The sequence below is a fragment of the Phodopus roborovskii genome, unplaced genomic scaffold (genome assembly GCF_943737965.1).
Source record: "Phodopus roborovskii unplaced genomic scaffold, PHOROB, whole genome shotgun sequence".
NCBI lineage: Eukaryota > Metazoa > Chordata > Mammalia > Rodentia > Cricetidae > Phodopus > Phodopus roborovskii.
The window spans coordinates 19,362,132-19,379,739 of record NW_026126461.1 but is presented as its reverse complement, the minus strand read 5'-3'; the positions used below and the strand labels follow the sequence as shown (position 1 = coordinate 19,379,739).

At 45.3% G+C, this 17,608-nt stretch overlaps 1 protein-coding gene across 2 annotated transcripts in view; it reads right to left on the bottom strand.

The window, feature by feature from the left end:
• Positions 1-355: 355 nt before the first annotated feature.
• The window catches only part of Lpin2 (lipin 2), a 59,211-nt gene continuing 41,958 nt past the window's right edge, over positions 356-17,608 (bottom strand). For both annotated transcript variants that reach the window (XM_051190921.1, XM_051190920.1), the window contains exons 7-20: positions 16,825-17,167; positions 15,604-15,703; positions 12,203-12,390; positions 11,015-11,108; positions 10,568-10,637; positions 9,848-9,937; positions 9,097-9,179; positions 7,671-7,830; positions 6,954-7,102; positions 6,360-6,446; positions 5,231-5,383; positions 4,827-4,941; positions 4,025-4,128; positions 356-3,395 (exon numbers count right to left, since the gene is read on the bottom strand). In XM_051190921.1, the coding sequence (XP_051046878.1) occupies positions 3,251-3,395; positions 4,025-4,128; positions 4,827-4,941; positions 5,231-5,383; positions 6,360-6,446; positions 6,954-7,102; positions 7,671-7,830; positions 9,097-9,179; positions 9,848-9,937; positions 10,568-10,637; positions 11,015-11,108; positions 12,203-12,390; positions 15,604-15,703; positions 16,825-17,167 (1,881 nt within the window). In that variant the 3' untranslated portion in view covers positions 356-3,250. The remainder of the gene's footprint in view (positions 3,396-4,024; positions 4,129-4,826; positions 4,942-5,230; positions 5,384-6,359; positions 6,447-6,953; positions 7,103-7,670; positions 7,831-9,096; positions 9,180-9,847; positions 9,938-10,567; positions 10,638-11,014; positions 11,109-12,202; positions 12,391-15,603; positions 15,704-16,824; positions 17,168-17,608) is intronic.

Sequence of the window (17,608 nt, the reverse complement as noted above, 5' to 3'; positions counted from 1 at the left end):
ATAAAGGTTATTATTAATTATTGTTAATATTCCTTAATAAAGGTGGGCTACTGAAGGCTGAGCAGGACTCCTCGGAGACTCTGGAGGGCTGGTATGGCAGCTAGACTATAAGAGAAACGGTGTACGAATTAATCACTTCTTGGAAGAACCAACAAGGCACAAACATTAGTCCCTGTGGATGGAGCTTCTGGAATCAGGGCTTACAAGTGACAACAGGAAGAGGTTCCTCCTTTAGAAAACATGTCAACAAAGATAAAAATGCTATTCATATATAAGTGATAACTGCAATTACCAATGTCTAGTACTAACACAGGTGCGATGGTCAAACGTCCTCTAAAGGAAAGAACCCAATGCACTCAGTTCATGTTAGTTTATTATTGTAACATCTTGTTGTGAACATCAAACACTGCACCAAAATATGAGCCATTCTGAGGTACTGTACTGGTGTTTACAATTACACAACTTAAACTGCTTAGTGACAATGCTTTCTAATGCAATTATTCAAAGAGCAATCCTTCCTTCATCTTCAAATCAAAGCAAGCTTTCACCTGGAAACAGCACTTCACCAAGTTTTAAATAAATTCCAGCACGCTCTCAAGCTCAGGAACAAGGTGTCCCAGAACTGTACAGTGAAGCTGTAAGGTAAGCTCCTGCAACAATCACTGCAGAGAGAAGGTGTTCGTGTGATTTTAGCCATTTCTCTCTCACAGATGCTCTCAGGAGCACTACAGATGGCTGGACCAGCCCCATGGGCAAAGGGGCTGTGAAGGGCAGAAGCTTCCCTGCCTTCTAGCTCTGGTCCTAGTCTGTTCTGTTATTATTATTATTATTATTATTATTATTTTAGCAGCTTTAGTTTTGGGTCATCACAATAGTACATTTCTTTTTCCACATGATACTATGCAGACGGGTTGGACCACAGGCAATGCAGTACTGATCTCGGGGCTAAGTGTGTATTCCCCAGGTCTGCATGTGCATCCTACACAGCCTGATGGAGAGCAGCCATCAATTCTACAACAGTTGCAAGCTCCAACACTCGACATCAAAGCAAACACCGACGTTAGAGTGGCCTGGAGGACACGGGAGCCATCTCACTGATGCAACAACTCAGAGGCCAATCTGCAGCAGTGTCTCTTCAGTATCACCTGACACTGATGGCAAGGGCACACTGCAGCAAGAAATCTACGGGCTTGTGTGCAAACACACGTGAGGGCATCTCTCTTTCACAGAAAGAACAAATGTCATTTGTAACAAATGGCAATGGATTTTCAGCACAAACCTAATACTTCGTAACTCTATAGTAACAGTAATTATCTACTTTCAGCGAGAATACTCCTTTAAATAAGGAAAAAGAGTTACCTTCATTAGCCTAAATACCCAAGGATCATTCTGTAGTGACAAGTGCAGGGGTAATGGACACTGGGGCAGAAGGATCAGCACAGGCCAGGAGCCCCAGACCCTAAGCTGGGTCCTCTGAAAAGGCCCATGTGTCCAAAGAAAAGAGTCAGACTACCTAGGCAAAAACTTCATCAAGGACAAACTAAAACAATCTAAAGAGGAAACATGATAAGATTTTCTGTACCACAGAGATTCTACTAAGCTCAGGTTAGGCACAAACAACTCTCATTATCCCTTAAATCAAAGTGTGCTAAATCCCAGGAGGTGGCCAAGTGGCTGCTTTAGCAGAATCTTATTTCACTAACTGAAGAATTTCACATAAACAACTAGGTTTCCCTATTGCCTAACACAAACAGCTCATGAAGGAGATATGAACTACTTATGGGGAAGGCCAGCACTGTGGAAGCCTGCTGCCCCTCTCTGGGAGCACCTCTCTGGGAGCACGTGCCTCCAGTGGTTTTGCTGCTTGAGAACTATGTTCAAAGGGTTTCTTCTTTTATTAAAGAATTTTACCATGGTCTCTGCATTCAACTGCAATACTAAAAATGAGGCAGGACACTCAACTCTCCAATCTGGAAAATAACCACCCCTTTCCTAAACCAACCTAGGTGAGTATCATTTTGGATGAAGCAAATTAAAACACTATGACAAGGCTAGCCATCCAACTGCAGGGAATGTCTTTATCTGGGGTCCCCTCTCTGCTCAGAAGCCTTCGCTTCCACCTTCCCAGTCGAGGGCCGTCTGTCTCAGGACAGGTCCCACCCACAGGTCTTGTGATGCTCGCACCGCGGTGACTGTCACCCCAGCTGATCACAGGCTCTGGAGATTCCAGGACTTGACTTTCCCTGGAGCCATCTCTTCTGACACATTAACTAGGCCAATGTATGATGCTGCCCAGGAAATGGAGGCCCCCATTCCCCCAGGCCGCACCTGTAACACCACTGCCGAGGTGCTGGCTGGAGCAGGCCCTCCATGCCTCCAGGGACTCATTACATGGTTGAAATCCAAATGACTGGGCAATGCCACTAGCTAAAGGCTTTCCCCCAAGCAACTCTGAAGCCCAGAACTCCAGAAATCCACACGTCCTGAAACACCCACCTGCAAAGGGCCACTTATGCCAGGTAACAGTGTCAGGGTTAGGGTGGCTCTCAGGACCCAGTGTAAGTGCCTTTCTACACTTGAGGCGAGCCTGCTGCCTTCTATGTACTTTAAACCGATCTCTCACTAGTACTCTGGACACAGAATGTGCATTTGTTCTTCTGGCTAAGACAGTGACTTGAACGGCTTCTTTCTCACTGTGCAGCAGGCACTGGTGAGGGGTTGATGGTGCAAGGGTGCTCGCCCCTCAAAGCCCACGCCGGAGCAGGTGGGCTCAGGTGGGCACACAGGTAGTGGGGCTGCCCAACGTGGTACATGAAGCAGCTGTTCTCGTTCAGTGAGCAAGACTGGAGGTGTCCAGGAGGACAACAACTGGAACCTCTGGAGAAAGCCCTGGTTACAGAGAGAAGCGACCTGATTGACCAGTGGAGATTTTAACTCTTTACTTGTGTAGCAATGTGCTGGTCCACTCTTTCTCAGTTTCTGATTTCTTCCACTTAAGTTATGCAGCTGAGTGGTGCGCAGCATAACTCCACGGGAAGCATGTGAGGGCCCACGTGTAACGGAGCACAGGCTGGTACCTCCTCTGTCCTGGGAAGGTGAAAGACGCAGCAGTGCCAGTCTCGGGACTCTGTCCCCGCTCTGGAAAGCAGGTTCCTGACTGCAGCCCTGGGTCTTCATCTGCAGGAGGGCCAGTTACTGTCTCTGCTGGGAGGTGAGTGGCAGTGCCCCCACCTAGCCATACAGGCCCTGTTCAAGCTAGGTCATCCAGGTCCACATCAGGAATTGGGTCTCTCCAGTAGCAGAAGGAACTGAACTCTGGGCATGGAAAGGCAGAATTCTGTTCCTTACTGAGAAGTGGAAACACGTGTTCCACAAGCTCACTCAGCCTGTGGTACCTGGAAGGGATTGGGGAGAGACACAAGCTGTTACTTTACAACTCACGTCTAGCACAAGATCATGAACAAGGGGGAGCTCATGGGCCCCAGACAGACAGCTGGGAAACCAGCATTGGACAGACTCAGACCCCCTGAACATGGGTCTCAGCTAGAACACCTGGGCAGTCTGAGGGACCTCTGACAGCAGAACCAGGATGTACCCCTGGTGCAGGAAAGGACTTTGGAAACACATTCCCCATGGAGGGATATTCCCTTAACCTAGAGACAGGAGGGAAGGCCTAGTCCCTACTCCAAATGACTTGACAGATTTAGATGATCCCTCCTGGAAGGCATCACCCTCCCTGTGCAGGGTGGGGGTGGGGTGGGGAGAGGGAACTGGGATTGATATGTAAAATAAGAAAAAATAATAGTAAAATACTAAAAGGACCATGAGCTGTGAGGCTGGCAATTCAGGTAACAGCAGGAGGGTTGCTCAGCACTTACTTGGAGCGCAGCCCTATCCCTGAAGCTGCTCTCCACAAGGAAAGTGCTCACTGATGTACAGCTCTGCTCCTCCTGGCTGGGCCTGCCTCAGTTTTTAATCTGTGCTCAGCTCAGCTGTGCCCTGGCCACAGCCTAAGTGTACTTACGATGACTTGTTTCCTTTGGTCCTTTCTTGTATTAATTCACCCTTTGGATTCACGGTGAATATTCTACAGTCTGGAACTCCGACTTGTGTGTAAGCATAGACATCCTGGAGAAGAAATGAAAACTTAGCAGGTTCCTCATAAGCCAGAACCCCTACACTGACTGAAGACTACAAGTCTTTAGACAAACCCACAAAGTGCACATGGAGTCAGCAAAGCAGGGTCCTCTTGAGAATATTGAAATAGCACCTTCAGTAGGCCCATATTTGGAGGACAGAACCCTCACCCCCAACAGGATGCAGTACAAAAGGCAGCGCACGCGCACACACACACATACACACACACGCGCACACACACATACACACGCGCACACACACGCACACACATACGCACACACACACGCACACACATACACACGCACATGCACGCACACACACATACACACGCACGCACACACACGCACGCACACACACACGCACACACGCACGCACACACACGCACGCACACACACACACACGCACATGCACACACGCACACACTCTCATATATATTATTTATCCACATAAAAATAAAACAATTTTTAAAGGAATAACACAGCTCAATGGCCTAGAACGCACAAGGCTCTAGGGCGAATCTCCAGTCCTGGGCGTGGGGTGCACATCAAGTGAGACCCCACTGGGCAGAATAGCCATTTTACTCTGCTTTTAGACCTGGCTTGAGAACTATGATGTGGTTATGCCCTAAAATGCACCTCTCCCTGAGTTTTGCTCACACAGGATTCAGCACACACTCCAAAGTTACTTACGTTAGGACGGTTTCCAAAGGCAGCATAGAAGGGTTGCCTGGACGGGGCAAACAGGTTCTTTATATCATTCAGACATTCAATTTTGAACTTCTCTGGTTTCTTTTCTATCACTTCCCTAGAGAAAAGGAAATGGAATCATCAAGTTCAAACTGGTAGTTTTTACTGGAGTATGTTCTAGGACAGATCTTCACCCCCACGCATCACCTATCCTCTTGTGAGAGTATCTGGGTAATAATGCCTATGGGAACAGTCATGCTGTGAAGTCACCTTTGAGCACTTCAGAGAGCCAACAAATGAAGGAAAACACAGACACATTACCGTATGTTCACACACTCCACTAGGCTCTGGGCCACAGCCCAACACCCCCATTACCTCCAGCCCAATGCTCCCCCCTGCAAAGCTACCTGTGGAAGGCAGAGAACAAACTGCTGGGAGACAGCATCAGAGGGCCTCGGGGCAAGATCGTGCCCTTGTCATTGACCCAGTGCAGATAACCACGGGTCATGTCGGCCATGCCAATGGCACGTGCAGAACAGTATAAAAACTTGTAACCGTTCCTAAACAAACAACACAAAAAACTAGGTTAGCCATGTCTTCTGGATAAAGGAAAAACATCCCCCCCCCCAAATTAAGTTTCTCTCATTTACTTTGAAAATGAAATTACTGAATTTAGAAGGAAACCAGTTAGGGTCAGAAACCATGGGAAAGTGGTGTGCTGGTGGTGGTGCACGCCTTTACCCAGAACTCAGGAGGCAGAGGCAGGCGGATCTCTGAGTTCAAGGTCGGCCTGGTCTACAGAGCTAGTTCCAGGACAACCCAGAACTATTACACAGGGGGACCCTGTTTTGAAAAACTGTATAAACAAACTAAATAAAAATCATGGGAAAAACAGAGGTATGTGCAAAAATGGATTATGTTGAACTGCAAAGCACTGATAAAATACATGCTGCACCCAGTTCAGAAAAAGATCCAGAATGGACAGAACCGGACTATGTGTAAGGTATTTGCTATATAAAGGAACTAGCTAAGGGCCTTTTTCAGTTTTTAGGTCACAAGCCATTCTATAGAACAGGGGGCGTAATTACACCCCAGTAACTGATATACTCTGATTTTCATCGTATGGTATTCTCAGCTCAAGTTGAAGATGGCATTATGTATCTCTAGATCAATAGCATGTGGGCATGCTAGGAACCCAAAAAGGACGGCATGGCTTCCCTTTAGGAATCGTTTTCCAAGCGTGCTTATTCTACCGACACAGTAAGTAAACCAGACATGAAAGTCAGCTCTCCTGATAAATCCTAGCTACAAGCAGTTACAGTTCTGATGACCTAGGAAAGTAGGCGGTTCCAGATCTTAGCTGAGTTATGGCATGTAAAACCCACTAACAGGATACCAAGCACACAAGGGTTTTGAAAACAAAACTAAAATAATATTTAGGCCACAAACACACAATGTACACAGGTTTACCCCATTTTTCTCTAATTCTTGGTCAAAGCCAAACTGGGAAAAGGAAGCATGGGAACGAGTACTTACTCATTGATAGAATGGTAGAGCTTTGCGATGCCCTGATGAGTCCAGTCTTTACCCAGCTGTGGGAGAATCTGTCCCAAAGCATCAGACCTGGTAAGAGGGTAGAAAGAGGAACCAACACATACAACTGAGCATCTTCCATACAGGCTTCCAATAAGCAATGGGGGGTGGGGAGATACAAGCTGGGGGCATTCCCCCAAGCTGGTTTCATCCTGACTCTGTGCAGCTAAAGGCAGCCACTCTGCAATAATATACCTTAGGTGCTCCCAAAAAGGGAGTTAGAGGAAAACACAGTATTTATTTTCAAAGATAATCTACCAGCACATCCTCCTTCTCTCCTCATCCCCACAATCTTAACAGTTTATCTTCGTTGGACATTAGAATTTGGTAACCAAATAGTCAATCTTTCCAAGTTACGTCTGAGAATTCATTTGTATGGTTCCACACACCTCCTCCTCACCCATAAAAATGACTTCATTTGGGCTGTTTTCAGGACATCTTTGGGCACATGGTTTAAAAGACACACTCATTATTGCTGAGGACCGACTGCTTTCCCAACCCATATCCTTTCTGCTACCAGAGTATGCTCAAACTTACTTGGTTATTGTCCCATCAATGTCAGAAATGATGACCTTGTCATTCCAGTTCCACAGGTAAATGGTACCCGCACAACGACAGGTACCCTGATACTGGGTTGTAATACTGAATACAACGTCATTGGGGCCATCATGGAGCTTCAGTTTTGCCTTTCATAAAAAGCATAACATTAATGAAAGCTGAAAATACAGACTTTGGAACAGAGTTTAGAGCTTTACAACAAAACTCAGGGCTTGTGGTTCCTTCGGTGTTAGCATGTGGCCTGGTCCCAACTCAGGCAGGTAATGGTTGAGGAAGCAGTACTGCTGGAGTACTGTTTTCCAATTCCAAGGATTCCCTGACACCCTACACAAAACAAAACCACCCCACCTAAGCTCACTCATCACTGTCAGGCCACAGCCTCATGTAAAGCCATTTCACAGTAAAACCGTGTCAAAGAGAGACACAGGAAACTGCATTTAAAATGCCATTGCTCTGCTGTTATGAATCCCAAGAGGCGTCATGTCGTCCTGGGCTGAGTGAGGAGTGAGATTAACCAAAGACACCTGCTACAAACACTCACTCCTTGGTTCGTTTCCAGAAACTGATGTAGGAGTTCTATGTGGGGGACCAGGTCTCAGGCTCCTTGAGTGACCCTAGTTGCTCACCGAGGTTTGGGACACTGTTCCCCTAGAGAAGCATTTCTCTACAAGCACAACTCTACTGCAAAATACTTACTATCTGGTCTGAGGAGAGTCGCAGAGACTTCTTATATGAAGCTGTGCTACAATGACTCGATGTCTCCATGGAGATGGCATCAACTCTGATCGTTTCTTCCAACTCCTGTGACCCCTCATCACTAGAAGTATCATTCTCTGCAGGCCTATCCAACACCAAACTAGTCACAAAAGAGGCAAGGCATTTGATAGGTGAGAACTTTTATAATTTAGGACAAGAAAATAAACAAGTGTCACACGTTCATAATCCCAATCTCCAGTAGACAGAGGCAGGGGGATCTGTTCCAGCCTTAACTATACAGGAGGATCTGGTTTCAAAAACAAATAACCCTCAACCCTTTTCTAGGACAGCAAGAACCTTTTCCCCCACCATTTATCCCACCACATACCCATGTTCGTATGCCGTAACTATTGGCATCACAAATTTAAAAGGCCACCATCTGCCTCCCTCTTCTAAGTGGCATGAAGTTACTTCTGAATCCTTTAAAACATCACTGGCAAAATAAGCATTCATGGACATAGCAGGAAATATTTCTAAAGTTAAAAAATTCATTTTATACTTCTTTTCTAAGAGGAGATAAGATTGAGAAGATAAATTCCTAGACTAGGACTGCCATACAAGAGGGATTGGGAATGTAAACACATACAACATGCTCAACTCTCCACAGGGCATGCCAACTCAAATGCCCAAGGAGGGGACAGTGTCCCCACAACCCACCCTCCAAAAGCGTTTTTAGTCCCTTTTGCCACCTGAAAAGCAGGAGTAGGGATAGCAGCATGGTGGGGGACGTCCTTCTGTGTATATGTTTCTCTTATTGGTTGATGAATAAAATCCTGTTTGGCCGATAGAGGCAGGGAAGATAGGCAGGCCAGGGGAGAATTCTGGGAAAGACAGGTGGAGAAGTGCCGAAAGGAGTCGCCAAAGGAATTAACAGGTCTTGGCATTCTCCCACAAGCCAAGACCATGTGGAAGAACATAGATTAACAGAAATAGGTTAATAATTAAGACAGAGTTAGCGAACAGGAAGTCTAGCCATCAGCCAACAGTTTTATAATTAATATATGTCTCTGCATGTTTACTTGGGGTTAGACAGTTACGGGACAAGGTGGGAAAGAACCTCCAACAACACCAGCACAACAGTACCGGATACATCCAGGATCCCTTCCCAAAGCTCTGCCTTTCCCAGTAGCCCGGCACTGTGACGGGCACAGCAGATAGCAGCAGTGACGTGTATTCAAGTCAGGTGAATTAGGAAAGGTGGCTCCTATCCACCTAGTGGCACTGACAAGGCCACCTAGTGTCATGTTGCTCTAATGAAAAGATATTTCAGGCAGAAAACTCAGCAGAATTGCCAAGATCAACTTTGATGTAACAGCCAAGCAGGACTGCCCAAGTGCTGTGAGCTGGGAGAAAGGTCGGTACCCACCTGGCACTGGTTGGCTCCTCAGCACTGGAAGGCAGGTCATTTGTTGGTGGGACCTCAGATTTTCCCTCTTTGGTCTCTGGCAGCTGGAAAGAAAGAAGATAAGGATAATGTCAGTGTACGATGTTTTCTCCAGACTTTGGTTGTAGTCCTTGTGAGGAAACAAAAACCTCAACCAGGGACTGGAACCTTGAGGGACTTTCTCTACTGAAGCTGAAGGACAGAAATCATATACTGCCTGCAAAATGTACTTGGCCCAATGGTCAGGTCTCTGGTAGACACAACTGAAGTGACTACTGGTGCCTTCTCCTGTCTGTCACCCGCAGAAGGAAAGAAGCAGCCAGAGACCACACTGATACAGACATGAGCATGGTTAGGGCAGGGCCACCCTCCACTATCTGGAACAGTCTCTACTGCTACTGTGCTGAAAGGGATACTCTGCACGCTTGCATGGGGATCTGTGCAGGACTGCAACCTTTCGTTCATACCTGAGAGGTGATATAGGAAGTTAAAAGAGTTTAGCCCCGACTCCACCCTCACTACTCACAAGGCTTCAACCAATTCTGTCTACAAACACAAAGCTTCCTAAAAAAAAAAACAAAAACGGCAGTTCAAACCGTAGAAAGCACCAGCGTAGCACCTGCATGCAGCTGACTCCTCAGGACTGCTGGCTACTGTCAATGCCAATCAGTGTCCATACCCTATCTTTTTGAGTGGCAGGAAAAGTTGTTTAAAAACAAACCACAGTCATTACCTGTTTGGTCATGCTTTCTCTCTTACGCCAAAACCACCAGCGACCAGATTTCTTTGGCATCTTGTCTTTAACCCAGGACTCGACCGTGGCCTGCAAACAGTCAGCGTGGGTCAATACAGGAAATCTAACGGTTGTAATTCACCGACTCCTCACTACCACTCTCCTATGGGACAGTGCTTATTACAGAATGAGTGATGCGCTACACACTCAAACCCAGCTAGTGCTTTCAGTAGCCCACAAGGCAATGCATTCCTTTAGAAATGACAAGGCTCCAGGACAGTTTTGTGGTGTGAGGCCCAGTGGACTTCGGGGTTCTACAAGCAGACACACAACTTTCACCTCCTATCTTTGGACACTGCAGCTTTTATGACAGAGACTGACCAGGCAAGGGATAACTTGTAGGTGGGCAGAAAGTTCTGCGAAGTAGGTGTCCCGGCCACACTTATGCCCCCTTTCTGGTGCCCACACTACCCATTTCTTTTGTGTTACTGGGAACTGAACTCAGGCCTTCACACACTCGGGAAAGTGCTCTACCACTGAGTACTCTTCATACCCATCTCTGAAACTGGAGTAAATACTTAACAAAAACGAGGAAACACGGCAGGCCAGGCAATTGCCTAGGATTTAGTGGATGAATACAGTAGTAGTACAGAACATAAACTTTTGGCCTGCTGTATGTTACAGATACTCTGAGGGAGGCTTCAAATGCAGATCACCCACCTTAGGCAAACTCTTCTGGAAGACTTGCAAGCTAAGGATCATGGGAGCAGCCAAAGCCCAGTTGTAGTAACTACAAGAAACAAAAATTGGTCAAACCCATTGCACAGAGAGGGGGTTAAGGGCTGAGGCAGAGACAGGGTCAGGGGACTAGAGGGGAAAAAATGGAAGAGTAATCTATTAAATTGTTTATTCTTTCCAATAAAGAAATGAGCAACTAAATTTTGACAATTTGCTTTAACCCAAACTTCTGTGAGCTGAGCAGCACTAAAACCCTAAAACAGTAACAGCACTGCAGTGACTCGGGGAAAAAATAAGTTGAAGCTTCAGTTTCACTTGCAAGTCACTGTATGCTGGGTCATTTATGTGATGACAAATTTCACAGCAAGGCAAGCGATGACAGTTAAAAACTGCAGAGTACTTAGCAATGATGAAAGCAACGGTATTTACCGGTTATATATCCGTATTACAAGGTTCGGGTTGTCGATAAGGCCGGGGTTTTCTGCAAACTCATGGTAAGTGATGATATGCTCCATGAACTTTTCTGCAAGGTAAGCGACCATCAGCTTGGTGAGAGAGCACAGATCCCTGTGGGAGACACTTACAGTGCTCTGCACCCAAGAACTCATGGGTGGGCTTAAAAAGGCTTTTAGAAGAAACTACGTTTTCCATACTTCTCAAAAGACACTTTCATATTTTTAGGACTCGAACAAACAACCTGAACCCCAAACCAAAATAAAGGAAAAGCCTCCACCTTCTAGCGCCCTTCACACCCCTGCTGCCGTTTGAGGGCTCCAGGGCTCTCTTCCCAGTCCCCTTTCCACATCTTTGGTTCTCTGAAGGGGAAAGGAGACAAGAGATGGTGCTGATGTGATGCTGTTAGGCATGGAAAGGAATCCTGCCTCTTAGGAAAGGCCATTACAGGCCAGTGGCCAAACTGAGAAAAAGTTTTAATTTAAAGTGAATGTAAAGTTTCCAGAGACAGGACCACATCTGCCTGGACTACATAAGGTCAATCCAGGCAACTTGGCTCAGTGTTACTTAAACTACAATACAAGGGGATCAGAAGTAGCTAGTGTTAGACTGTTTGCCTAGCACGCCTAACGCCCTGCATTTAATTCTCAACACCGGAGATGGGGAGCAAAGGCAGACACCTCTCAAGTCTGAGACAGACTGTCTCTCAGTGGACAGCCACTGTCCACAGCTTCACAGCCCTCCCTCAGAGTCCTGCTGTTGTCAGAAAGGCAGCCGGGCAACCCACAGATATTTCAGCAGTTTTACAGGCAAGATCAATGCAGCATGATCCCACCCTGCTGCTCTGCAGATAGCGCAGCCTGTGAGTTACCAACTTCTGAATCTGAAATTAGAGCCTTCCAGGTAGACAGAGGTCCTCACAAAACTACCCCACACAAAGACACTGTGAAACTCTAAGGACAAGGCCTTATGGAAAGGCACCCACACTCACACAAGGCCAGTCAAGAATGCAGACACCTCACAACGTTTAAACTCAGATTTCATGAATTTCTTCCCCTCTTGCCAGTATTTATTGGACAGAGGGCTGGGCACAAGACAGATGTGAATCAAGTGATGACCAGGCTGCCCTTCTAAGGTGGAGGCCGGCACGGCTGTCCCGCATACCTTTAGAAATGTCTGCAGTCTCGCTGAGGCCCCCGCAGAGGGACAGTGTGACATCAGGCAGGTCCATGGCAGAGTCTGAGAGGCACTCGGTGCCGCTGTCGGCAGCTGCACTTCCCACAGACTGTGGGGACTGAGAGCCAGAGAATGTGTCGGACTCAGGCCAGGGTCGGGAGCCAGGATCTGTGTCGCTGTTGCAGAGGGAGGAAGCAGAACTGACGATTTACTCTAGCTTCGGCTTAGACATGGTCATCTAGAACCCTATGAGGGACAGATGGGGTGTATGCGGGCATGATGTGTGGATATAAGTGTGGGGTAACAAACACACATGACAAGGCAGAGCATGAGTCAGCCATGTGTCCTCTGTCACTCAGATGCATGTGCTGTAAAACAGGGCAGCTCCCTGAACTGCAACTTGCCATCCAAGGCTGGAGTTGCAGGCACCTTTGTGTGTGGGTCCTGGGGGTCTCAACTGGGTTCTTCTGCGTCTCACGGTTGAGTGCTCTTACTCACCAAACCATCTGTCCAGCGACCCTGCTCCAGAGATTTTTAAAGTAGTGTTTAAAAATCACCTCGTAAGTGATCACCTGGTAAGAATCTGAGTACTAAGGAATTGACTATGAATGCAGTGAACACTTCACAAAGCCACTCAATGGTGCCAGCCATTCAACTGGAGCCTTCCGGACTGAAATTAGAGGAGAGCCAGCGCTAGGAGCACTTACTTAAATTGCCATGATGAGAAAGCTGACATTTGGAAGCCCTTTGATCGCTGCGTTCCAAGAAAAGAGCATAGTAATATACACAGTCTGCAGAAAATTACTAAGTCCAAGGTTGTGTTCTTAAAACAAAACCCAAGGCTTTTTCTTAATTCATCTTACTGCTACCTAAAACTAATTTAATTTAAAAAGCAAAAATACTTAAGAAAAAAGTACTGAGGAGGCTAGACCATCGAGACAATTGTAGACTGTCTTTACAGCAGTGAGCTATGGGCCTTGCTATTGTTATTTTTTGAGATAAGGCACAAAAAGCTTGAAGATGAGCACACTGGACCTTTTGGAAAAGAACATACATGTGAAATAAGGAAATGGCACATTAGATTTCTTAGTCAGAAATGTAAACTACTTATAACTTAAGTTAGCTCTCCCTCCTTTTCAGTACTGAGGATTGAACTTTGGACCCTCATGTGTAGCAAGGCAGGCACTGGGCCACTAAGTGACCAAGAACCCAGGGTTTTAAGTTCTATTGAAGCAAAACAAAACATAACATCTGGTAAAATTAACATGAACTTCTACAAACAACCTAAGCCATGAGCAGTAGGCAGCAGCAGAGTATAGGTATGTAGACATGTCCTTAGTAGGATGTAGCTTTATGTTTGGGGAAAATTTTCTCTTCACAGCAATGCCCATCTTCAAACTAAGATGAATCCAACAGAGAGACTGTCTCCTCATTAAAAATGGTTGAACAGCCAAGTCCACTGAGATACAGCAATGAAGCAAGCTCATGCAGCGAGGGGCAGACAGGCAACATCCACACATGGATAAAAGCAGAAGACGGCAGGCAGTGTTTTCTGTAACCCCTGCACTGGAGTCCCTGTGAGCCACTGACTAAGCTGTGGTTGTGGGAGACAGCTCCACACACTCCACACTAAGGCTCCCTGTCCTGTCCCTGACTGTCCCTGTGTGGACCCTGAGATAAAAGAATGCCTAAGTGTGGGCCTCCCACCAACACTAGTGCTGGGACGCGATCCCAACAGTAAGACATCAAGCTTTATCAGTTACAGCAGCTGGTGTCATTCAACCAGTAAGGGCATGTCAACACAAGGAGTGCCATCTGACTCAGCATGCTGCAACCCACAGGGATGATGGGACACGTGTGAACATTAGCTGAATAAAATATTATCTATTTAGTAATACAGAGTGACAAGCATGACAGAACACACTTACATGTAATAAAATAGTCAATGACATGTCCCAGTTTTCAGTCCTTATGCTAAGTGTGGCTAATAAACAGACAGTAACCTTTATCAGTAAGACCAAAACCAAATGTGGCAAGATTCCATTGTATTAGTGACTATTGTACTTTTTTTCTTTTTTGAGACTGGGTTTTTCTGCTATGCAGCTCCATCTGGCTGTCCTGAAACTCATTATGTAGAACAGGCTGGCCTCTACTCACGGAGATCCACCTGCTTCTGTTTTCTGAGCGCTAGGATTAAAAGTGCGTGCCAGCATGCCTGGCCTCCGTCCCTATTTCCCAAATAAGGTTTTTGGTTTTTTTTTTTTTTTTTTTTAATCTAATATAAAAGTAAAAAGGACTGGGAAATATGAGAGAAAGTCATAAATCTGAGATATTACATTTTAATTTTTCCTGCCCTTAAACTGGAGCAACTTCAATTTTTCTTTATCTTTAAAAACCCATCACTTCAAATAAAATATGTGGGTATTTTAAGATAATCTAGTGTATAGACTTAGGAATGAACTTTAAGAACCTCTCAAAATTATCTGTTTAAAAAAAATCATATTTATGCCAGTCTCATTTTTCCATTCTAAGTAAAAATTAAGTATGTTTTCCTATAACTCATATAAAAGAATGCAACTGTGTATACGACACAGTAGATTGAAGCCACATTTTCTGAGAAGAAAATAAACTGTATGAAGTACTAATCCCTCTTAGGTTAAAATGAACCTGGGAGGACAGGGACGAGGGAGGTACATGGTCAAATTACTTTAAAAGATGAGGGACGGAGATAACGGTGCTGTGACATGGTAGGGTCCCCTGGGATGGCGTAAGACGAAAGTTCAGAGGTGGCTTCACACTCTTCAAAGGAGAGAAGAAATTCTTTGTAAAATGTTTGTAAATTAAAATGTGCTATTTTAAAACACACAAAACAAATGTCAAAGAACTTCCTCAAGCATATTCAGTTTGTTAGTGATGACTACAAAGAGCACTAAACTAAAGCTGCAAGATGGGTAAGCAGGTAGACGTGCTTGCTGTGAGAGCTTGACAACCTCACCTTGTCCCTGGAACCTTTGTGATGGAAAGAGAGAGCACTCAGCTGTCCTCTGCCCTGTACAGTGTGCACTAGAGCACCAGCAGCCCCCTCTCTCATCTCTTACATGAGTCACTGTCCCTACTGTACCAAATGTTTCATAAACAACATATTACTTTCCAGTCACTACAATCAAAACCACACAATGAGCTTCCCCAAACCTGAAGCAATAAGCAGATTTAGCTAGAAGGCCATCACTCTGTTCCTCGCGCTCAGATGAAAACACTGGAGTTTCCCCCAAGCTGGGCATACCTCAATGCATGCGCACGCGCACGCCCTGCACACACACACACACACACACACACACACACACACACACACACACACACACACACACACACACGCACACACACTCTACCTTTTAGGGAAATAGAGCGCTGCTACTTCAGGCTCAAGAGCCTTTAAGTCATCAAGGTAAATGTCATCAGGTCCCTGGTGCTGACTTCTCTTGTGAACACCTGTTTTTTAAAAGAAAAACACACCAGAGGTAAGACTCTGTTCTCTATTTACAACTCTGCAATAACGTGAATTTCTCTAAGCAGGATGTGCCACTATCGGCCTAAAGCAAGGCCCAGGAGCAATCCCCAGCAGGGTTACTCCCTTGCCTTCCCTTGGTTATACTGTTCTTCCTTTCTCTGGGTATCTGCCAACAGTACTGTAGTTCTACAGAGAATATACTTAAGTGACAAGTCCTGGGGTCTGTAAGGGTGAAATGTCCATAAAGCCTAGAACTTGCTGTTTGTGAGTTAAGAAATGGTGAGGAGACACAGCAGTGCACTACACCACATAAGGTCACTTTAGTGGATGCACATATAATGGTGGTCCAAAGATACCATAAAGCACCTGGAAATTTCTATCACCCAGAAGCATCTTAGGGTAACATGCTAGTAATGGTGGAGTACACACGCCTATGGCATGCTAGTCCTGTATTAGTATAGCATATCCAATTACATACAGGACATAATAACTGATAATGACAGAAAGTGACTAATTTATGTATTCACCATTATTTTAGTGCACACTCCCATCTACCTACTGAAATCTAAAATAGTGTGTCACTCTATACTGACAGCATCACAATTTCATGTTTGCTGCATCTCCTGATTGCACCAAGAGACCAGGTTGATTGATTTACACCATATAAAAACAACATGATGTTCACATAATACTAAATACACAATAGCCCTGTCATTAAGTGATGTACCACAGTATGTATAAAACTTTCATAATGGAGGTTGGGGGGGTGGAGACAATAAAACTAAGAAATGGTAGGAACCATTTTGAGCTCCTACCTCTGTGACTCTCTACAGAGTCTCAGATCAAAACAAAGCATCTCCCATACGAAGACTCACTAAATACTTCTCTAAAGGCCTACTGAGTACTGACTCAGAAACCAATAGTAAGGATGCTTAATGTCTTGTCTGGGTAGAATTAAGAGAGTAAGAGAAGCCACAATGAAGTTTAGGACAGGTTCTACCTGGAGATCACAAGTACAGAGGTAGCTATCACACATAGTATGTAAAACACTGAAATAATATACCATCTACACTGATGCTGTGTGATGTCAAACACAAATTACCTTTCTTCTTTGTTGGTGAGTCTACTTTAGCAGCTGGTTTGGGTTCTGAGGGAGCTTCTGCTGAGGATGGGCTGGGAATATGGTCTGCATCTAACATAGATGAAATCTGAGGAGCCTCAAGAGGCAGTCCAGGAAGCTGAGCAGAAGCTGCATCACTCAGTTGCTTACAAAGGGCTCTGGGTTTGGGCTTCACAATGGTACAGACAGTATCTTCAACAGCAGCATCCTTCTCAACTTCTCTTACAAGGCTGTCCTCACTGGGAATTACCCTAAAATGAGTGTTTTCTGATGGTGTAATTGTAGCTGTCCTCGGATGATAGTCATATCTTTCTCTCTTGCTGACCTGGAAAGGTGAATTGTTTACAAATTTACTTCAGATGAATTTATGATCTATTTCTTAACCTGCCGTGTTAGTTTTATTTATACTGTAACACATTCATTAACTGTATTTTGTGTGAAACAGGCTACAACTGATAAAATAACTGTAATTTGGTCAATGTCATGATGTTTATACAAGGTACATTCGTAAATGTTACCAGGAAAAGTCAAACACGGGAGAAAACGGTATACACAATTTTCAGAATCTGAGGCAGAAAATGCTCATCTTGAGGGGAACAGCATGCAGCACACGTGGAAACCACGCATATTCCAGTGCTGCTTACAGCAACTTAAAGCACTCATTCACAAACAGTGAGTCTGTTTCTACACAGCTGAATTCAGAGGGTGCATCTGTCAGTAAGTACATTACTCTTTTACTGTGAGCGACCAGAAAGTTCTAGCAACA